Source organism: Pogona vitticeps, chromosome 6, assembly GCF_051106095.1.
Source record: "Pogona vitticeps strain Pit_001003342236 chromosome 6, PviZW2.1, whole genome shotgun sequence".
In the NCBI taxonomy this organism is placed as follows: Eukaryota; Metazoa; Chordata; class Lepidosauria; order Squamata; family Agamidae; genus Pogona; species Pogona vitticeps.
In genome coordinates this window covers 94,776,071-94,799,660 of record NC_135788.1, presented here as the reverse complement: position 1 = coordinate 94,799,660, position 23,590 = coordinate 94,776,071, and the positions used below count along the sequence as shown (strand labels likewise).

Here is a 23,590-nt window from a genome sequence, read left to right as displayed (position 1 = left end):
TTTTGATGCCCAAGGTCAGCAAGTCTCATGGCCAGACATCTCCCGAGGCCTCACTCACCAAAATCACCACTGATGGGATGCCAGTGAAAAAAAATCAGCAGCAGCCACTGAGATTGTCTAGCCACAAGCAGAGAGCAACTGCACACATGAAAGGTGCTCTCACAATGCATCGGGCCATATGCAGCACAGAGAGACAACAGGCCAATAGTCTGATGGTGATGGTGAGCTGTAACATATAACCAAGGGAATGAGAATGCCCAGTGAATTACAAAAGTGGTTTTCCTGGGTGTATGTATGTTGAGGGATTAAAAATAGGGAACTGCATGCAAAGGAGTGTAGTCATTGTTTGCATCCACTTCAAAGTATACACTAAGTGTTCAGGACAAAAATAATAATTTCTCAAAGCAATACGGTGGTTGTTTTGGCAATGAGGAAGTGCTTTCCCTTCTCCCCATCCTATGATTCCCCTTCTGTCTGACTTGCTCTTCTTTCACCACCAAATCCAAATCACTCAGGCCTTAGAAAAATTAGATTTCTTGCGCAATCCCAATCTCTGGATCACCACCAGATTTGGAAAGAGTTTAATCCACTATGAAAATTACTCTTTTGCTATCATTTGCATCAGCAGCTATACTGATCTACATAAGCACTCTATTTCATACCGTAATTCTTTCAGGATATGTCTGCACTTCAAATTTAAAGTGGTTCAACTCTTAGCGGCTCCTCCCTCCTCCTAATCTAAAAGAAAACTGGAAATTGTTTGCCTAAGGAAGCCAACGTCTAACATAAAATGATAATTGTATTCATTAATAATTTCCAGGGTTCTGCTGGGAACGATGCTGCAGTTCTTAAAGACTTCAAACTAAGGTGTTATCACATGGGCATATATGGCTTGCATTCTGGACTGTTTGTGGTGCGGTCCAGTGGGAACGATGTCCCAGCTATCACATGATGTATGGGAAATAGCATTCCAACACAACCCTGATCCGTGTGCAAGCTGGACCTTTTTAGTCCAACAGTAGGGCTACTACTTTTCAGAGACAGACTGGAGCGATCACCTGATGGACAGAAGGGTTCCTTTAAGGGAGATCACTCCTAGCTACACAACTCTGTCTGCTGCAACCAGACACACAGCTTTCTCACTGTCTGATTGCACCGTAATTTAAGTACAGAGAACAGATACATTGTCTTTGTATTCACAGAGTGGGACAACTTCAGAAAACTGCACTGCATTCTTTTTTCATTACAGCTAAAATGACATTTAATTAAAATATTTACATAAAAATATGTTTTTAAATACAAGCCAAATTATGTTTTCAAGTTGTCTCTTAAGGGAACTGAAAATACAAAATCTTGAGCAAAAGATGGAAGTTGTAAGGAAGCTACAAGTACCCTCATGCCAAATTCAGCATGGTAAATTCTTTGTTAATAAAACCTCTCTGAGTTATATTAGAACCTGGGAAATTGGGTGGGTGGGGAATCTAATTAGGCAACAGTATTTAAGGCAAACTTAAATTAGGAGACAAATTGCAACTGATTGCCTTTCTAGTATAAGCTACCAGTGGTGGATGAGTGCAAGAGACAATTTTTTAAAAAAAAAAACCCTGTTTGTGCCACTCTATGGACCACACCAGAGTGTAAATAAAGACAACAAGTGTATAGAATGAGTATGACTACACAAAGATGGAGCTGTCCAGAGATTTTGTCTTTATGTGCAGCTTATGCGAAGCACACAGCACAGAATAATGGGGACTAAAGCTGAAGAGCCAATCCCCACCTCTGCATCCTTTTGAGTGTCTTTGCATCTAAATGGCATTGCTGAAACTTTGGTATCCATCAAAATCATGCAATCATAATTGGTTTCAGGTACTAAGACAGCTGCTCCTCCTGCTCAGCTGGTACCTCTGCATCCCTGATTTATCCATGCTTCTCCCTCAATCTTCTGCAATGGAAGGGGAAGCAGAGGAAACTCAGCTTTGTCCTCTCCCCAACAAAATCAAACAGCTTGAACTCCCTTTCCCCTGATCTCCACCCCCCGTGATCTGTGGTCTCCCATCAGCATAGGACCCATCCAGTGTACAGTGTTCCAGATCAGCAGCACCAAGGGAGGAGAATGAAGATGTGATCCCATCTCAGGTTATAGATCTACTTGTCCTTGAGTCGTTTCTGGAGCAGGTCCCAAGCCTTTTCTATCTGTAAAGAATGGACAGGTGATGATTCAATGAAGTCGCCAGGAACAGAGCTCAAGAGACAGGCTACTTAAGAGATCTGCAGGATGATCTCCCCACCAGTGCTACCAGGAGGTGTCTCTTACCAGCTCACGGGTAATCTCTGGTTCCCACATTGTGCTGAGAACTACATGTGATCGTTTCACACGCTCACTGTTGGGCATTTGCTTTTGCAGACGCAACCGGGCAGCTTCTTCACTTACACCATCTCTTGCTACAACACGTCTTATGGCCTGGGAAAGAGACAGAAAATTCAGAATTATTACATAGGTATTTATTACAGGGTTAATCCAGGGACAACGTAAGTTATCACATTCTCCAAAGAGGACATTGTTGCACCTACCAGAGTGTATTTTGGGGGATAACTCCTGCAGTGAATTTTCTTCTTCACTATTTATTCTGATTAGGCACCTGATCACTCACTGAAATCACTGGCAGAAGCACTTAGCAAAGTAGATATACGTGTGATAACTGAATATTAAATGGTAGACTATTTGAGGTGATGCTGCTGTCCTGCATTCTAAGGTGGGTAGCCCTTGATGGTGGTATATAACAGAGCAACAGCTGTCACATGTCAAGGTCAGATGATATATTGTTACTGCAGTACTTAGAAAGGTATCATTGCACCAGTAGTCCAGTGTCTGCACTAGCACCCTTTTTGTCTTGAGGTGCAAAATAAATTGGGTGGGTGTTTATATGGGCACCCCTAGCCACCATCTGTCTTATGTAATTCTAAAATGGCTTATGTGCCATAAAGTACAATAGAATATAAATAATAAAAGGAGATAAGATCTTAGAACAGAGCCATCTATAATCAAGTTCTATAGCATTGCCAAGCATGCTCACCCACCCACCCAGTTTTAAGATAGTTAAAAACCAGAAAATCATGACCAGATATGAATAAGGAAAAAAACTAACCAGGCCACAATCTGGTATATGTCCTGTAACACAACTCAGCCAGCTGAACCACTGATGGTAGCAAGGCAGAAGCTCATGCTTTTGCCGAAGAGTGCAGTGAGCTGATAAGCTCATGTAAGATAGGATGGCCCTTCAAAGTATAGAACTGTAACTTAAGACAAGCCCTTTTAGACAAGTGGTGGGGAATCTTTGGCTCTGTGCATGGCCTGGACTCCAACACCCACAATCCTTCACCAGTGGTCATGCTGGCTGGGGCTAGTGGGAGGAGAGATGGCCAAAGAGTCTTCACTCCAGTTTCAGAGACCAACTAGGAACTTAGGATGTATACCGATACACATTGGAACTGCCAAATCCCTCTGGAATTGCAGCCCATTTTGTTTCGGCTGGCCTACAACCATTTCTGCAGGTTATACTAGGTAAAGGTTCCCCTTGACATTTAGTCCAGTTGTGTCCAACTCTAGGGCGCAGTGCTCATCCCTGTTACCAAGCCATAGAGCCAGCATTTGTCCGAAGACAGTTTCCATGGTCACGTGATCAGCGCAACTAGACACGGAACACCGTTACCTTCCCACCAAGGTGGTACCTATTTATCTACTCACATTTGCACACATTCAAACTGCTAGACTGGCAGGTTATACTAGTTTCCAGCAAAAACTACAAAGCCATCCGCTCCTTACTTATAGAGCAGTTTTTCAATTAAAAAAAAAAAACAGGCAGCCTGCTAGACACACAGAAAGTAGTATGAAGAGGAAATAATTACTGGATTGGGTGTCAAATGCATGTTTTATTTGAGGAGTAAAAGTAGGAGGAAGTGAATATTTTAGTTCAGGGGGGTGGATCATTCAAGAAGCTTCCTGTTAGGTTAGACAAAAGGCCCACCCTGTCCAGTTTCCTGTCCCCACAATGATGAACCAGTTGACTTTGGGAAACTTCCCCTCGCGCCATTGCTTCTTCTAAAGAGCAAATTCAGAATCTGTGAGTGGAATAGTACCAAAACATGCTCAGAGAAAGACATCCTCGGGGACATCCTCCGTTTAACAAGGGAAGAGCTTTCTGGATCAGACCAAAAGCCCATCTAGTTTGGATTTCATTCCTACATTGGCCAGCCAGATGTCTATAAAAAGCCAATAAACTGCAGGACAACAAGTGCCACAGCACCCTCCTGCTTGCTTTCCTACCCCAGTGATATTCAAAGGCATAACAGCCTCTGATACTGAGAGCAATATGTAGCCATGCTAAGATGCCATGGATAAGATTGTCCTCTATAAATCTGGCTTATCCTTTTTGAAAGCTGTCTAAATTGGTGGCCATTGCCCCATGTTGCGGTAGTGAATTTTACAGTTTCAACTGTTCACTGTGCCTAACTTCTTTATCTGTCCTGGAATTCACAGAGATTTTACTTTTTATTGTAGTGAATTAAAAAAACCTTGAACACTGTTGACCACATTGAGCTCTCAAGGTGGGGTAAAATATCAACTGAATTAACTACAGTGGTGCCCCGCATAGCGACGATAATCCGTTCTGGAAAAATTGTCGCTATAAGGATTCGTCGCTATGCGAAAAAAAGCCCATAGGAATGCATTAAAACCCGTTTAATGTGTTCCTATGGGCAAAAAACTCACCGTTATGCGAAAATCCTCCATATGGCTGCTATTTTCACTGCCCAGTAAGCGAGGAATGGGCGCGAAAACACAGAGGCCAGCCATTTTTTTTACCCGGCGGCCATTTTGGAACCGCCGATCAGCTGTTCTAAAAACATCGGTATGCGAAAATCGGTAAGCGAAACAGCTTACCGATCATCGCAAAGCGATGTTTTACCATTTAAAACATCGCAATGCGATCGCAAAAATCATCGCTATGCGAATTCGTCGTTAAACAAAGTGCTCGTTAAGTGAGGCACCACTGTACAGTACTTGAAACCCAAAAAGTGAAATGTCACAAACAAAACTGCTTACTAGGGGTACTATCATGAAGCAACACACGACAGGCATTCATTCACTAAAGGAAGGCCTTCTCAATAAAAGTACCAACTGCAAAATGTTTCACCTTCCTTTCCCACACTTTCAGATGGCTGGGCAAGGCATGGTTTGTTCAAAGAGCTTCCTGTTGACCGAATGCAATACCTTAGACTTCCTTTGACAAAAGAGTATGGCACCATTCTTTATTTGTAATCTTTTGTCTAATTATTATTTCAAATTACCTAACAATATATCTGTTGCCTTTTGATCCAAGTAAGGATTCCGAAATTACTAATAGTTAAACCTTTAAAACTATATTAAGACATAAAAAAATTTAAAACATCTACAACATCACAAACAACAGAAATAAGAGCACAAAGAGGATCATAAAAATGGAATGTGGAGCTAGTACATTTTAAATGAAAAGTCATTAAGAGCAAAGACGTGAAAGCCACAACTGTCCAGATGCACAGCATACATACAGCATACGCTCATGCACTGAAAAATTAATGGCCAGAATCCTACAGCAATTTGAGCTTGCATAAGGGACACTGCATAAGACTTGGTGGCAAATTGCCACTTATTAACAAGATGCTGGCTGTTTTCCTGACAGCACAATTTCCCTTACACAAGAATAAATAAGCAACAGGACTGGTCAAAATGTGCATCACCATGCAGGTTAATCTAGACATGTTTTACTCAATAGCAAGGGTGAGAAATATGTGGCTTTCCAGTTATTGAACTGCAATTCCCTCGATCCTTCACCACTAACAAGCTGGCTAGAGCTCATGGTAAATGTAGTCCAACAGCATATAGAGGGCCACACATTCCTCATCTTTCCTTATATAACAGTGCTTACCCCTAAGAAAAGCATCCTGTTTAGTGCAGTGCTCAGGTTTGACTCATACAAATATATGAGTCAACATTTCATTAGAATTTTACTATCTGCATGTTGCAATATCAACAAAGAAAGTATCATTAACAGATTGCCAATGGGTAACTTTTAGGGACAAGATAAAGCAAGAGAGTCTGTAAAGAGATTTGGATTCAGTTTCAGGAACTACATAGAAAGCCAGCTTGGTGTAGTGGTTGGAGTGTTGGGACTAGGGCTCTGGAAACCTGGGTTCAATCCTCTTTGAGCTATTGAACATATTAGATGTGCTTGGGCCAGTCAAAAATCTTTCAATTGGTCCACCTTGCAGTGTTGTTGTGAGATACAGTGGACAATAGGACAGCAATTATTCTGTCTTGAGCTAAATGGAAGACGGGTGGGATATAGAGATATGTGACAAAGGAATCAAGGAAGAGTACCTACCTCATCTTCAGGGATGATGGTTGTCCAGACCTCATGCACCAAGTCTGACCAGCCCGCCTCCAACAACACAGCACCATCCAAGACACACACAGTCTTTCCTGCAGATGAGATATTAGCAGTTTCAAGAAACTTTAATGGTGGATGGGGAAAGTATTGCCTCCAATGAGACAGAAGATACAGAACACTTTGGTTGCATGTGCACAAAACAATAAGTCAGGATGCCTAGCTTCCTGTGCTGCAACTCATTCATTTACATTTTGATTCTCCACTAGTCTGGAAACTTTTAGACTACAACTCCCAGAATATCCAGACAACATGCTCAGTGGTCATGGTGGCTATGGCATCCTGTGAGTTATAGTTCCAAGAACTAACTTTCCAAGTGAGTGGTTAAAAAATTGAAGCAGCTAGTAGCATTATATACAAACTCAGAATCCTGGTTTGTTGTTCCCAAACACACCAGGATTGCTAGCCAGAAACAAGCCATGGTTTGTTGCTGGAGTATGAACAACAGGACATCATAATATGTTGCAAGGTGTGAATGTCATGACAACATCATCAGTTTCTCGCTTATTTATCTCCACATGGAAGCAGGAGGAAAAAAAAGGAGAACTGAAAGGGCTGTATGCACCCAAGTGTTGCACATTCACAGGAAGTCAAGATTAATGGAAATTGTAGTATATATTGGATTCAGAGATATACTGAACTAAATCTGGTTAGTTTGGAGAAATCTAGGAGGTGTTGAAATTAAACTGGGATTCCTCCAGAATGGACCAAATTTGAATCTCAAAATTCCTCAGAATTTATTAACAATTCAGATGTGATCTAGAGATCCAGACAACATATGCTTGCAAAAAACTGATGTATTTTTCCACAGCAAAATAAACTAAAATAAAATGGCTTTGGCGGGTAAGGTCTGTGATAAGTAAATTTCTCTGGAACAACTTTCGTAGATTACTGACTCTTCTGAAAAGTTAAATAACAATGATTTCAAGCCCTCACTTGTCTCATGCACAATTCTCACTAGGTTCCTAAGCCTTTCCTAATACTGAATAACAGAATAATGAGTTGGACTTACCCTGTGCTGCTGCCTCATTTATCTTATCTTTTGCCATTTGAGCCATCACTGGCCACATGATGTTGTTGAGCCGCTTCAACTGTTCCTAGTGGGAAGGAAGAATAGGGACTGAAAACAACAGCTTCCAAGATGATGTACCATAATCAGAAGAAGACACCATAAACTGCCAAGAAGTGGCCATCATCCCATAATGTGGTTTGGGGACAACCTTGTCCCAAGCAGGAGATGCTGGGTGCCAGTTAAAGCAGGGGTAGAACCACCAAAAAACAATTTTGTAAAATTCTGCTAAATTTACCAAGCCTTGAGCAAGGGCACAGCTGAAAAGTGCAATATGCAAAGAGGCTAATATGGTTCTCTTACTCCTCAAGGTTCATTGTGTATCTCGTTTATTTGTATCTTCTCTCAGTTTTATTCTATTGTGTAACAGGGATGTAGAATCTTGGGTCCTACGGATGTGTTGGCCCACAGTTCCCATCAGTCCAGCCTGATACGGTCAATAGCACTGGACGCTGGCTGCTGTAGTCCAAAACATTCAGGTGGGTGTGTCAAATGTTCCTCACCTCTATTTTATAATTTGGAGATGCAGTTTGAAAAGCTGTGTTTCAAATATCTGCTGTAAGTTTAAAACTGTTCCAGGTACAGAAAGGTGTGCACAAAACAGAAGGCACTAGTCTGAAAAGTTGGTGGGATCTGCTATCCTTTGAAGGAGGAGCGGAATCCCAGAATGCATTACTTTCATCAGTACAACCCCCAGCCTAAGTGTACTCCACTCTGCTCACTGTATGCAAGAGATTATTCTTCTATGCCCAACTCTCCAGGCAGTACCCTTCTTCCAGCTATACAAAGCCAAAAACATGCAGGGAAAGGAGGTGAAAGGGCTCCACTAATTTTGTGGAACAAGAAAGCAAACTAACGTCAGCGGCACAAAGGTGAGCAGAAACAAACTATGACCAGCTGGCTCAGGAAAGATACAAAGACTTAAGTTAAATATTGACCCCTCAAATCCAGCTGGGGGATTTACCTCATCTGCAAACACTTTGGCCCCCAAGATCTTTCTGTTGATGGTCCCATCTTCATTTAAAATCTCTGCAAAAACAAGCCAGATGCAACTCAGGAGGGAGAGTAAACTAAAATAAAACTATCACACAGCCCTTCCCTCAGCTATCGGAGGGTCCTCCAAGCCCACACTCTGTTCAAAGTTCAGAGAGGGCACCTCTATCCTTCTGCCTCATCAGCCAATCAACATGTTTTTCTGAAGCTGACAACTTGACACAAAATGACAGGTTTTTGCCCATGATTTACAAAAGGAGAGGTTCATCATGAAAGAACACCAATATAACAATCTGTGTCATCTTAAAAAAATACTAGGAAATGAGTGTTTGAGAATCTAGTAGTGTGTAATCTTAACACTGCTTCACAGAATTGCTTTAGTACATGAAGGCAGAGAATGAACATGACTTCCAGGTGATACTTCCAGGTCAAAAGGGGCATTAAGTATCAGCCTGAGTATTAAATAGCATCATGTTAAATGCTATTGTTGATTCAAACTACAGTAAACCTATTGAATGACAAGATCTTCTTCAGTCATTGTATCAGTGCCATTCATTCAGTGTATCTATTCTAGTGGGACTAACACATAGATGTTGCTCCATGCTATTTTCTCAAGATCTTACACGGTAACCAACACTTTCAATATATTTAGTAATAGTTATGCAATAGTTTTATACATATAGTAATTTCACCCTTAGTTCCGATTTCACCCTTAGTTAACTTGTCACCTACACTGTCCCCACTTTGCCTACTCTAATGACTAGCAAATGTGCAGTGATGTTGTGTCACATTTGCAAACTGCTTAGGATAAGCAGTAAATAAGAGTGCTGATAAACAATGCACCTTCTGCAAGAAAAAGGAAAACTAAGTTTGGATGGAAAGAAAGCAATTTATATGGTTTTCAGAGGGAAGCAGCCAGACTAAGGGCTAGGAGTCTGGCTAAGAAAAAGAAATCAATCAGTTTGGAATTATTGATAAAAATGCAATGATTTTACTGTGCATGGCAACTTTAACTATGGTTCCCAGAGAGGTAAGCAATACCTGCTCCAAATGCCTGCACCACCTGCTCATACACAGGTCCTCCTGGAACATAGATGTTGTGTCCCACGCGGTCCATATCCAAATGGAAGGCACCAAGACGAACTAGATGTTGAGCAATTGAGGTCTTGCCACTACCAGTTCCACCTGTCAGCCCAATGATGTAAGGATGGGATGGAAGAGATGAATCTTTCTGGGTGGAGGAAATAGACAGGATTATCAGGGGAACAAGAATGCATTATGCAACTCCACTATAGTTTTTGTGTTACTCAATGTTACAACAGCAACATAGCAGACATATTTCTATAAGTCCATCATGGAGCACAGGCTAATTATTTAAAAACCATCAAGTAAACCTTTGTCTGTGTAAAGATATGCCTATAGTTCCAACTGTGCATATTATTCCTTGTGGGGCATCTTCTTATTCCATTACTGACATTTCTTATTGCGTTTGTCCTCCAGTAAACCCAAGGCAACCAACATGTCTCTTCTCCATCCTACTTTATCCTCACAACAACCCTCAGAAATAGGTACAGCTGAAAAAGATAGAGTGGCCACTTGGTTAATTTTGAGGTTCAGCAGGAGCCAGATTCAACACTTCCCAAGTTCCAATGCAATACACTAATCACTGCACAACACTCCTCTTCACCCAGGGAGTTTACCTCACTCTCTGTTTTCCCGAGTACCACAGCGAGTACTCATGAGAAACCTGTTTCTGTCATGTGCAGAGGCTCCCTCCCTTCCTTCAATTTTCCCCGAGCCTTTCAGGCAATGCACAAAAGAAATAAAAATCGAAAGAGAAAGAGCAAAGAAGAAGCAGCAGTCATGTGGAGTGTAGGATTCTGGAAGCAGTAATTCCCCCCTGCAAAAAAAGTTATGTCTCCAAGCTCTAGAACAGACATGCATGTGACTGCATTGCAAGCTTCTTGTGGGGGTCCCAACAAGTCCACCCTCACCCCACCCCAAATGCATTACTTCACATATGAAACACTGCCACAGAGTGTTGCTTACCCTGGGGGGCCGTAACAAAGTCCCAAGCAGCCTGCTCCGCAAGCTAGAGGAGCTCACCTTCTCTTCCTCATTCTTGGCATGCAAGGGGTCAATAGCCAGCTGAACTGTATGGATGGCCAGCTCAGCCAGGCCCTGTAACACACAACGCAGGTCAGTGAAGAAGAATAAGGGAAAGATACAAAACCAGGCCACCTCTCTCGCCTGCTATAGGGCAAACAGCCATAGGTCAATTCTGGTTCTCCCTGAAACACATTTCCTTCTGGGGACTAAAGTTAGAATCATAGAATCATGAGTTGGAAGGGGCCTATAAGTCCAACCCCTTGCTCAATGCAGGAATCCAAATCAAAGTATGTCTGGCAGATGGTTGTCTAATTTTCACTTTAATGCCTCCAGCGTTGGAGCACTCACCACCTCCCCAAGTAATTGGTTCCACTGTAAAACTGGTCTAATAATTAGGAAGTTTTTCCTGTTATTCAACCAATATCTGGCTCCCTGTAACTTGATCACATTATTATGAGTCCCACACTCTGGGATGATCGAAAACAGATCCTGCCCTTCCTCTGCATGACAATCTTTCAACTATTTGAAAAATGATATCATACCTCCCCCCAGTCTTCTATTCTCGAGGCTATATATGCCCAGTTCTTTCAGCCTTTCCGCATTCTGTCATTTTGTTCTATAATTTTAGTGGCATCTAGTTTTATTGGTTTGTTGTTACTTTGGTTTTAAATAATTTTAGTTTTACTTTGTTTTGTTTATTATTGTAAACCATCCAGAGTAGTGCTTTGGCACTTATGGGGAACGGTATACACATTTAAATAATAAGATAAATAATAATAAAGCTTGGTTTCCAATCCCTGTTCATTCTTGTTGCCCTCCTCTGATCTTGTTCCAGTTAGTTGGCATCCTTCTAAAACCAGACACAGCACTCAAGGCCTAATCAATGCAGAACAGAGGGGAATTCATACTTCACGCGATTTGTAGACTACAGTGGTGCCTCGCTTAACAATGTTAATTCATTCCAGCGAAATTGCTGTAGAGCGAAAACGTCGTAAAGCAAAATTAAAAAACCCACTGAAACGCATTAAAACCCGCTTAATGCGTTCCAATGGGCTAAAAACTCACAGTCCAGCGAAGATCCTCCATACGGCGGCCATTTTCGGTGCCTGTATAGCGAGGAATCCATCCCTAAGCACAGCGGAGAGCCATTTTGAGCACCCAGCGGCCATTCTGAAACCACCAATCAGCTGTTAGAAAAACGTCATTTTGCGAAGAATCGGTTCCCGAAGCAGGGAACCGATCATCGCAAAGCAAAAAAAACCCCATTTAGACCATCGTTTTGCGATCATAATTACAATCGCAAAAACATTGTCGTGAAGCAGATTTGTCATCATGCGGGGTAATTGTTAAGTGGGGCACGACTGTATACGTCTGTCAATGCATCCTAAAATACCCTTTGCCTTTTTTGCAACTAGATCTCATTGCTGGTTTATATTTAGCTTCTGATCTACAAAAATTCCAAGATCTTTCTCACTCATAATATTACTGAGCAAAAGATACCCCCTCTTGTGTGTTTGTTTTTGACTCTAGGTGCAGACCTCTGCATTTACCCATGTTCAATTTAATTGTTGTTTTCAGCACAGTGCTCAGGCCTATCAAGAACTTTTTGGATTTTGTTTCTCTGATAAACATTCCCTGCACTCCCTCATCCAAGTTATTAATAAAAATACTGAAGAACATGGGCCCAGGACTGAGCCTTGAGGTACCCACCTGTTACCTCATGATAAACACTCTCTGGATATGATTCTGTAATCAACTGTGCATCCACTGGCAGTTGGTTCTATCTAGTCCACACTTGGTTAGAATAAGCAGAATAACATGCTGGTTTTTGGTCAAATCAAAGATATATTATGTGTACACCATTCCCACTATCTACCAGGGGCGCTACCCGATTAAAAGGTGAGATAAGATTGTTCTGGTGGGATTCTGTTACTACCTTATTACTATATGTGCCTTCCACCTTTCTTTCAATTAAGTCCAGGCAGCTTACACAGCTCCTTCATTTTGTAATTACGACAGCCCTTTGAGGTAATGAAAGATAGTGACTAGTTTAAGGCCACTAGATAAGCTTCATGGCTGAGTGGGGATTTTAACCCAGGTTTCATCAACAGTAGTTTCACATCTATAATGCCACACTTACACCCTCACAGTGACTGAGGACTGGCATCTTTGTTTCGATTGTGCAAATTAAATAAGCAAATTAAATGTGATCTTCTGAAACCTCTAGGTTTCACATGATTAGACAGACAGATAACAAGTGTCACAACAGGCTTACTATCTGAAAAACTAATTCATCATTTCCACTCCTAGGTGTGCACTCTAAGAGAAGGTACACTGAGTTTCTCATATGGAACCAGCAACACTCTTCTGTCCAATATATTCTTGACTTTATGAGCCTACTGCCACAGGGTAGCTACTAGAAATATGGATATTTAAGAATCAAATATAAGAGCAGCCAATTGGTAGCTCATAAATTTAATAGCCTGTAAAAACAACTTCCATGTGCAGGGAAAGTTTAAAGCTACCTATCAAAAGGGGGCAGGTTTTACTCTTATATTCCCTATTAAATTGAAGTTGAGAAAGAACATCTTGTCCAGGAATAGGCAAAGTGTGCTTTTCCAGACATTTTTGGGCTCTAACTCACATCAGGTGCAGGCAAGATTGTTAGATGCTACAGACCAACAGGATGCTGGTCTAGTCCAATCCTGCCGGTATCATCTGTGCTCTGGGTATCAAATTGCAGTGTGATACAAGCACTGAGCAAACGTGCTGCAATCAGTCCTTGAAGATTAAAGAGTTTGGAACACACACACACACAAATGAGCCAAGCTGTGCACAGAAGGAGGAAGGCAAAAAGCCACTTTGAGTCCAGTCACTTTGACATTAATTTGAATTTTGAATAGAAAATCCTACATATGAGACAATATTTGCAAACAGGCACCCTGAGATATGTGAACAGTAGTTGTTGAGAGAGAGAAAATAAGCTGAGCTACACAAACTATTTTGCTGAGCTAGCAGGATAATGTTTTTGCCCTAAGAGCAAATTGTACATGAGCAAAGCTCACAAGATGAAACAGAAAAAAAAAATATTAGCAATACCAGAACCTGGGTACCTTGTCTCACTTTATGAAGAGAAGGGGCATCGTTTCTTTTCAGAAACCATGGGTGGTGACAATCTTTTGCAATCCATGTTGCCAATAAATCAGAGTTGATCAGTGCCCATTAATATCACAGCTATTGGGGAATGATAGCATTATTGTCTTTTAAAAGCGAATGAGAGATAGCTTATGGAATTTACTGCTGCAGAATGCTGATATGTCTCCTAAGAAGAGTTTAACAAAAGGGATAAACACATGGAGGAGTAGTATATCACAGACATAAAAGCCCATTTTCCTCCCAACCCAATACCCTTCCAAATCAAAGGCTCTGATTAAGAAGGGCTATGCTCCAGTAAGGGGTGCCTCCCACAGCATACTCACATTCTCCATTCTCCTCTTGTTGACTGCCAGGCCACCCTTGAGGGTCTCTTCGCTTACTACAATGCACTTCAAGTCAGAGTCTGTGATGGAAGGGCCAAAGAAGTCAAAGAGCGGGACAATTTCATACCGCAAGGAGGGCTTGATATCCACCAGAAACTCACTAAGCTCAGCCACGCGTTGCTCATAGGGAAGGATAAGCTCCTTCAGCAACTTGTCTAGATGGTAAAGAAAAGGGGATATATTAGGAACATGCAAAGAGCTCACCACAAAGAAAAGTCACCTTGCCTGAGCATCAAATGGGAAAGGCATGGCACTGGAAAGCTGTCCTTTCCTCAGTTTTATGGGATAAAGAGAAAGCAGCATCCTTTAAAAGAAAAAAGAATAGGACTGAGGGCAGATAAACACAATCCCCTGGAAGAGTTTGCAACTAAGCTAATGGAATTTGCCAGAACTGATCTCCCATCATGAGAATTGGCATATCCAAATTGCTCTGCTACCAAATGCAGTTTACCCAATCACAAGTGCTCAGAACCAATCATAATACATGTACAGGATCCTATTTGCTCATCACAAAGAAGCAAGCATTCCATGCAGTTAGCACAGGAAGTGAGACAGCAGTACACTATCCAAGAGGGGAAGAAGCAGCATCTGTGAGAACAGAACCTCTCTCTCTCTCTGTGTGTATATGTTTGTGTGTGTGTGTGTGTGAGAGAGAGAGAGAGAGAGAGAGACAGATATCTGCTATTCCTATTCTTATTTGCTCTTCAAAATACTGCCCCCAGATGGATTAATTGACTGCCAGCAACCAGTATAGTCTTTGTTAGGCAGAAGGCAGCTTATCACACCAAATATCCTGAAGAGAAGGGCAAACTGTACATCATAAGGATACATGACACCAGACATATTTTCAACCTGGTATGAGCTGCCAGAATGTGATGTTTCTTGTTCCTATATAATAGGTATTCAATCAGAAGCATAATAAAGTATTTTTAGAACTTTAGGTGTAGCATTAACAATAGAGGTGGGAATTACTGCCCAGGCAGTTTTCAAGAGTTATGCCAACATCTCTATGTTATGTAATGAACAATTCTGAATCTTCAGCTCCACACTTGCCAGGGAATAGTTCCCAATGAATTCAGATATGCATAGGATGTGATATAAAGGATCTCTATGCAGGCTCCCAATACCATTATTTGGTGATTTCCATGCCTTTGTACAGACTCCACCCCACCCCAAATTTCAAAAGCTGAGATGCTCCTCCTAAGGCCTAGGTAGGAGCTTTGCACCAAGATATGCTGGTATCTCGCCCACCACTGGAATGTGGGCCCAGACGACATCTCTGAAATTGAACGTTGCCCTTGAGCTGAAAGTGATACCCCACATTAGCCCCAGAGCAAATAAATGTTTCACATCTTGGGCAGAAACATTTATGTAGCAAGAGTGACTGCAGAAATTTCTTCAGAGACAGTGATGCTAAGCTACAAATTGGTGTTACTAAAATTCACATGCACAGCATGCATCATTCAAAGACAGTACATCTGTGCATATTATAATAATAAACAAATTTAAGATGGAGGAGAAACACTCTCCTTGCCTGTTCCCATGAACACCTACATTTGGCAGGAGTAACATATATTGGGAAGACCTTGGCAATAGGGTGTGGACTCTTTTTTTACAAAACAGATGGCAACTTAGTGATAAAATACCCTGTTTCCCCCAAAATAAGACCTAACCTGAAAATAAGCCCTAGTATGATTTTTCAGGATGCTCCTGATATAAGCCCTACCCCCAAAATAAGCCCCAGTTAAGTGAAACCCCGCCCTCCACCAGTGACTCCTTGTGCAGCTAGCAACCAGAAGATGACACAGCTGTATTTGAATAAATGTAGATTGTTGTACATGCAAAAAAATAAAACATCCCTTGAAAATAAGCCCTAATGTGTTTTTGGGAGCAAAAAATAACATAAGACCCTGTCTTATTTTCAGGGAAACATAGTATATATTTGGCACATAGAATGTCCCAGAATCAGCTACAGTATCCCCAGTTAAAGAAAGATCAGATGGTAGCTAAGGAGTTTTCTCCAACTGAGATCCCAGAGGACTACTGCCAGTCAGAGAAGACAATATTGCTCTAGGGGCAACTATGCCCCCTCTCCCATGTTTTTGAAACTGCAACTTCAATAATCTTTCCCTAGCGGCAAGAGATACAAAGAACTGTAGGCCAAAAATATCTGGAAGTCCAAAGCTGCCAAGACAGAGATGCTGAGGAGATTCAGACTGGAACCTTTACTTTATGCAAAGCATATACTCCACCACTAAGCAACAGGTCCTCCTGAAAACTAAAATGAGCCAAATAACATAACTCAATTCCTCTGATATGACTAAATTCAAGGAATCAACCAAGCCGGAGACATTCAAGAGAAAATTAAACAACCATCTGTCAGATATACTTTGATTTAGATTCCTGCATTGAGCAGAGAGTAGGACCTGAGGGCCTAATAAGACCCTTCCAACCCTATTAACTCTCTACTTCTTACATAGAGCCTCACCTGGTACAAAACAACTTTCTATCTATCACTTTAGTGTCTGTTTCCTGCAACAGGAGGTAACAGTTGTGGGAGAAAGGCAACATGATCTAAAAAGGCTCCTTTTATCACAAATTTCTAAATCCTGCATATCAAGAGCAAACTCATATATGACTAAGTAATTAGGACTGTAGGATTTATGAGCTTATTCTACTTGTGAGCCCTTGATAAATGGAGCAAAAAAACCCACAGTACTGAAATTTCAATACCTTTCTAGTGTTTCTGCTACAAAAATGGAAGGGCTTCAGAACATGTCTTTTTTGCCCAGTGCCTCTACACCAGTGGTTCTTAACCTTTATTACTCTGATGTTTTTGAACTGCAACTCCCAGAAACCCCAGCCAGCACAGTTGGTGGTGAAGGCTTCTGGGAGTTGCAGTCCAAAACTCCTGAGTAACCCAAGGTTAAGAACCAGTGCTCTACACAACCTGGCCTAACAATTTCGTTTTCATAAATTGTTCACGCACTATCCCCAAATGAAAATACTCAAATATTAATAGGTGGAGGAAGAAAAAACTCAAATTACCCACCCCAAACTGAAGCACATCAAATATTCCAGGACTGAAAAAACTCCCAGAAACACAGGAACATTTGGATAGTATCTAAAAATCTTTCATATTTCCCTATCCTATTGCAAACTGATCCCTAAACATTTAGCATCAAGAAAATCTAAGCTTTTTCAAATGTTCAGATTTATGTAAGTAGTCATTAGGAAATGATGACAAAAGCTGCAACATATTTTCAAACACCCACACCTGGTGTCTAGGCAATAACCCCACTCTCCCATTTTAGCCCCAATTTCAGTCACAGAAATAGACCATTCTGCATGAGGAATCTGGAATGTTTTTAAGTGGTCCCCTAAATGTCTCTAATTTCTCCAAATGGTTTTGTGCAACCTTGGAGAAAGGGCATACATGGCTCAAAGAGACCCACTTTCCAGGAGATCTTTGTCAGAGACGCCCACCAGGAGCCGGTTTTCTGCTAGCATGCAGCTCACACTCAGAAGTAACTTGTGGCCGTTGTGGAGTCTATCAAAAGTGCCTCCTACAACAATATCTCTGTAGCTCTGCAATGGTTCATCTGTTACACCAGCCTCCTGCTGTGGCAGCTGTTCTCCATCACTGATGCCTAGCTCATACTCCGGATACAACAAAACAGAGATGAGATTGGGGCGACAGCTGTAGCAGCTGGTGGCGTAGCGCTCCAGGCGCTGCTTGACTGGGTTAGATTGCCCACCATCTCCAGTTTCAAAGTCAGTGAGTACCACTTCAGGTGGCTGGGAGAGGTTCTGCACAGATCCAAGCACTGGAGGGGTGGATCCTTGGTTGAGGATGTTGGTCAGCAGTACCCGGACGTCGAGGTGGTGATGGATGCCAGCATCAGCATACAACTTGCTGATAAGGGTGTAGACCTCTGATGTAGCTGGGACATACGTGGAACAGGGCTGTGTGGAGCCTGTCAGGCTGAGGCCAGGCTGCAAGTGAATATAGAGGGTGTCTTGTACTAGCCGGGCAGCAGAGGTGAGAATAGGCACCAACCGTAGGGAAAGTGCTGACAATGGTGATGTTAGAACAAGTAGGCCTGAACGGAAAACCGACATGCTGTTCTGAAAGACATGCACAAAAACAAAGACAGTTGTGTAAAAGAGGTCAAGGCAAAGTTAAGCAAGAGACAGCAAATGACTTTATGCAATTTTACTATTGCTACCTGCTACTTATTCTGTTTTATGCAATCATATCATTCCCAGCCTTCAACCCAAAACAACAGATCCAGTTCAAAAATGCAAAAGTGCCTTCTGATCGACAGGGTATAATAAGAAATCCCTATTTTAAATACCCATTCAACTGGGCAGTTTAATTTTGTTATGTGTTATCTAGTCAGTTCTGAATTATGGTGAACTTATAAGTTAAAATGACTTGCAGAGAGTCCTACCAATAACAGCTCTCCCTAGATCTTGCTAACAATTCAAGAGACCTGGGCAGGCACCCATAACCAGTCTAACCTACCTTACCTGTTATTATTATATGTCAAGTGTTCCTACACCCTTTTACAGTACAAAGTTCCAATGGAAAATATCTGAATATCAAATAGAAGTCATTACTTGCTGTGAAATATATCACATTGATTCACACAATTTGCAACTTACTAACCAACCAATCACTGTCTCTATATTTTGATGCTATGTATAAAAGTATAAAAATTTGCTATACAATCTCCCTCTTATATCTGAGGAAGTGGATTTGATCCATGAAAGCTCACATTAAAATAAAATGGTTAGTCTTTAAGGTGCTTTTTTTCCCTTTTGTTTTTGCCTGACATGCTTGCAGACTAACATGGGTTGTCTTTTCTAAAACCAACTCACAAGGTTAGCTACAATACATCTGAATTTGCTGGAGAACCCATTGGATACATGATTATCATAACGAATTAGTTTATACAGAATATAAAAAGCACATGCTTAGGTAACCTTGTGTACTAACAAGAAAACGTGTCCTGTTTCTTCCCCTCCTGTTTTTATCCTTCCATTTTGCTTAGTTTTTAACCTCTGCATTTGTTATTAGTTAACAGGCAATTTAGCATGCGCAAATGAGTAACAGATTGACTTTCTTTCTCTAATCCTTGGTGGATTTTAACTTTCTTCAAGGTGTGAGGGAAGTTGTGAAGCATACAGAACTGTGTATGTGGGTATGTATCACTTCTGTCTCCTTTTCCCACTGACCACAGCAGTGATGAACTGATCATATTATAGCACACTTTTTTTGCCCCAGTAAGAGGACTCTATCCTGTTCCTTCAGAGAGAAAAAAAGGAATATGTTTGCATTTGTTTATTATTAAATGTACTGTATGTGTTGCCCAATCCCATGTTTGTTCACTTCGAAGTAAGATTCTGTGGTCAAAATCCTCTTAATGTTGTGCTCATGCAAGCGGAATATATCATCAGCTTGCACCAGCTTAATTTTACACAAAAAGAAATTTGTTTTTATTTACTTATGGAAAGTAGTTATACATCACCTTTCTACCCCGTATATTCCAACACCCACCCACCCAAATGGTATTTTACAAGTAATTGTGCTAAGACTAGTGTCAGAATATATTTAAGATTCCAACAAAGTATCAAGTAAAAATTTATTCAGACACAGTAAGTGCTGAGTTTCCAACTATTTCAGTATATTTAATCTTACAATATCATATGTGGTAATAATCACATCTCAAATTATCACATTTCATGCCAAGAGGGCTTTAATATTTTAAAGCCTTTCTTTAACTGAGTTATGTATCATGGAGTTTACAGGTCTGGGCTTGATCTTCTAGACTGGCCATACTAGGTAGCGATGATGAAACTTGTAGGTCAAAATAATTAGGTCAAAGATTCCCAGCCCCTACAATTGATATTTGGATGTATCCCCTCACTGACTTCTTCCTCCAAAATAAACAATAATTCCATATTTCACTAATGCTGTATGCAATATCTTTGCCCACTATTTCATTTTAATGACTGCAGATTATCAATAATATATAATTTTTGGCATATCTACCTGGATGTAAATAGACCACTGACTGCATTGGGGCTACTTCCTGGTAAGGGAGTATAAAACTGCGGCCTAACTGGGAGTAAGCTCCATTGAAACCAAAGGAACTTATTTTTGAACAGACATATATAGGATGTCACTGATAGTTGCAGTCCTAAACCAAGTTGTCTGAAAATAAGGCATTTTGTCCAAGGACACATGCCGAAGAATGGGCTATCAGACTGCAATGCAAAGTCTAGCCTTCATGTTATCTAAGAAACAGATACCAAAGAGTAAATGATGTTTTGAAACAGAAAAGGCTTATAAAGTTGATTTATTTTTCAAATTTATCTTTCCTCCCTACAGACAGCTTCATTATTTGTGCTTTTTAAAAATAAGTGCACACCACACTACAAATGAAGCCCTTATCTGGCTATATTATACTTATAGCTTTTTTATTTTAATATCTTAGACTAAACTACAGAATATACTCCTATTCAGGAACATATTTTGTGGCAGGCTGCAATTCTTACTCATTTGATGTAATTTCCTTTGAAATCAATTACTGTACTCTTATTTCTGACAAAATATGAATAAAATCTGTATTATCCCATCCTGGGAAAGTTGTTCTCTATCTGCTGACACTCTTAAAAGTTAACATTTTGTATTTTTCAGTGATTACAACATTTGCACAAAGCAGGATACTTAAAATTTATTATTTATTTATTATTTGATTTATACCCCGCCCCTCTAAACAGAGTCTACTCGGGGCGGCTTACAAAGAAGAATAAAACATTATAAAATAAAATCAAATAAAAGCCTTCAGTATATACATCACTTTAAAAAGTGATGTCCATGATGCCCTACTAGTAACCATGATTTCCGATACAACCTGCATTATACCTATTTATTTATTTCAGTGTTGGCCCATCCATCTTCCACAGAGCTCTCGAGAACATATGGATCTTCTCTTTGGCTCACTTATTTCTTGCAAGACATACATGAGGTAAATGAGGCAGAGAGGCTGTGACAAGCCAAAAAAACACTCACCAAGCTTTAAGGCCCAGTGAAGATAAGAACCAGAATCTCCTCCCCACCCGGGGTTAGAGTCCGTTTCGCGATATTTAACTTCCATAGCCTCTCTCCATTCATGCTACCACGACTAGATCTTCTCTCTCCCCCCCCCAATGTCTAGATTTTTGTCCATGCATCGATTTCCTTTGGTTAGTTGTTTTTTTTTTAAAGACCAGTATAGTGGCTTGAGTCTCAACCTCAGTATCAGTAATAATAATAATTATTATTACTATAGTTATTTATTTAAATAAATTAAATAAAATCCTCTCAATTAACACAAGAACTATCCAGTCCAAAGAAAAAAGAAAAAAGGGAAAGGCTGTGTAACGACCATTCTCATCCACCCGCTGGGCTCGTGAATATCCACCCCCACCACAAACATAATCGCTTCCCACCCTTAACCCCCGACTCAACGTCTCCCCTCAGGCCAAGAAGACCCACACACACACCCCTCTCCTCTCACCTCTTGGGCAGCTCCAGCCGAAGCGTCGCCTGAGCCGGAAGCCCTTCCTCACACACACTCACACACGCCCCTCCCACCGGAAGTGCTTTCTCCTTGACACGGAGCAGAAGAAAAAACTTTTTTATTTTTCACTGGCGGGAATTCGATTCTTAGAGGCGAGGATGGGTTTCATGTGTGTGTATAAAATGATAACGTATTAAAGCGTCGTACGTCGGGGGGGGGCGGCGGCGCAGGGAGGAGGTAACCTCCGGGCCCTTCTTTCCCGGGGCAGCAAAGAAAGGCACGGGGGGCGGAGTCAACGTGAAGGGGCGGGGTTTCTGTTCAGCTCGAGTCGCTGCGTGAGGCAGAGAAGACTCGAAGGTGATGGGAGAGCAATGGAAGGATTCATTGGAAGAAATTAACTAGGTCGACGTCTGGGCGAGCACGTCAGCCCAAAACGAAACAAGCATAAACAGAAATAAAGACGGCCAAAACGTTGTGGCACCTTAAATACTAACTGTTTTATTGTAAGAGTGAACTTTCGTGGACAAGTTGCAGTTGAAGAAAGCAAGTTACTTCTTTTACTGCTTGGAGGCTGGGTATATTGATTATTGGACTTCGGATGCAGCACCTTTAAATAAGGACTGCTTTTGAGCATAAAAGCAGTGAGAAAGGTTAAGATGCCTTTGCTCTTCCAGAGCAATCTCTCTACAAAATATTTCCTGGTCATCTTTCAGACAACTCTTTTCTACTGCTCTCCACACAAGCTCTCCTTTTCTGCTTATTTAGTGATTCAATATTTATCTACAGACTGACATGCCACCTTCTGGGTAAAACTCTTTCATAGTGGTTTATGAAAGAATAGGAACCATGAAATGATTTTAAACATTAAAAAAAAAAAGCAGAGGGGAAAGCCACAGGTTAACACAGTTTAAAACAATCGAATGTTTACATTGTTTTTTTTTATTATTACTAAAATGAGGTCACAAACTCTTCTTTGGGAGAGATTTCCAAAAGTAAGTGGGCCACAACTTGAAGAGGCTCCATTTCAGGTCTTCACCCATCTTGGATTTTGATCATCACATGCAAATCGATCCTCCAGAGACTGATAGAAAGACTTAAACAAATTCGTAAATGTGCAGGTGACTTGGTCCTATACTATGTAAGTCACTTGAGGATGGCACACTTAGCTGAGTCCAGAAAACAACACATCACTTGTTCAGCTACAATAATAAAGTGGCATTCTTTGAATCTATGGTACCCATAAGCAGCTCTGTTCTGATCAACAAAGCTGAGGCATCTAAACCTTTAAAAGAAGTACCACATATATTGTATCACAGTAGTCCACCCTGGATGTAAAGCAGGAATAAATGACAGGTTCTGCCTTCTCTAAATAAGGTTTGTTGTTGTTGTTTAGTCATTAAGTCGTGTCTGACTCTTCATGACCCCATGGACCAGAGCATGCCAGGCCCTTCTGTCTTCCACTGCCTCCCAGAGTTTGGTCAAATTCATAAAAAAGGTTACAACTAACTAAATCAGCTAAAGTTGCCAGAAGGTACTTCTAGATACTAAAGCCAGCTGTATTTCCAAGTGAGACAGCAGAAAATTACACACACGTGGGTTTACATTCTTTGATTGTCCTGGTCTATTAGGAAAGTACTTGTGGAGAGATCAGGGGGCCTGCTCCTCACTCCTCCTCATCCTAATTACAGTTCTTTTTTTTCTTTTCTTTTTTTTCCCCAACTTTTTTTTTATTAATTAATGACGCAAACAGACATACAAAATACACACAAAACATATAATTGGGGAGAAAATTTTCCATATATCCATTTAACATACATTACTGACTGC

At 41.0% G+C, this 23,590-nt stretch overlaps 1 protein-coding gene across 2 annotated transcripts; it reads right to left on the bottom strand.

The window, feature by feature from the left end:
* Positions 1-550: 550 nt before the first annotated feature.
* Positions 551-21,999, bottom strand: COASY (Coenzyme A synthase). Of its 2 annotated transcripts, none has more exons than XM_020785571.3 (10): positions 21,761-21,999; positions 17,648-18,320; positions 14,133-14,347; positions 10,594-10,725; positions 9,586-9,775; positions 8,516-8,580; positions 7,495-7,579; positions 6,420-6,517; positions 2,315-2,461; positions 551-2,193 (listed from the first exon to the last, which is right to left on the bottom strand). In XM_020785571.3, exons 2-10 carry the CDS (start codon positions 18,312-18,314, stop codon positions 2,146-2,148), a joined length of 1,647 nt encoding a protein of 548 aa, XP_020641230.3. In that variant the 5' UTR covers positions 18,315-18,320; positions 21,761-21,999; the 3' UTR covers positions 551-2,145. The 2 variants fall into 2 exon arrangements, with proteins under 2 accessions (XP_020641230.3, XP_072860393.2); XM_073004292.2 differs by lacking the exon at positions 21,761-21,999 and adding an exon at positions 21,127-21,248.
* Positions 22,000-23,590: the final 1,591 nt, after the last annotated feature.

Coding starts and splice junctions, on each gene's coding strand:
- COASY (XM_020785571.3), bottom strand. CDS start 18,314: ATGTCGGTTTTCCGTTCAGGCCTACTTGTTCTAACATCACCATTGTCA. Junction 14,348..17,647: donor TGACAAAGATCTCCTGGAAA/GTGGGTCTCTTT, acceptor TTTACCATCTAG/ACAAGTTGCTGAAGGAGCTT. Junction 2,462..6,419: donor CCATCATCCCTGAAGATGAG/GTAGGTACTCTT, acceptor TCTCTTTCCCAG/GCCATAAGACGTGTTGTAGC.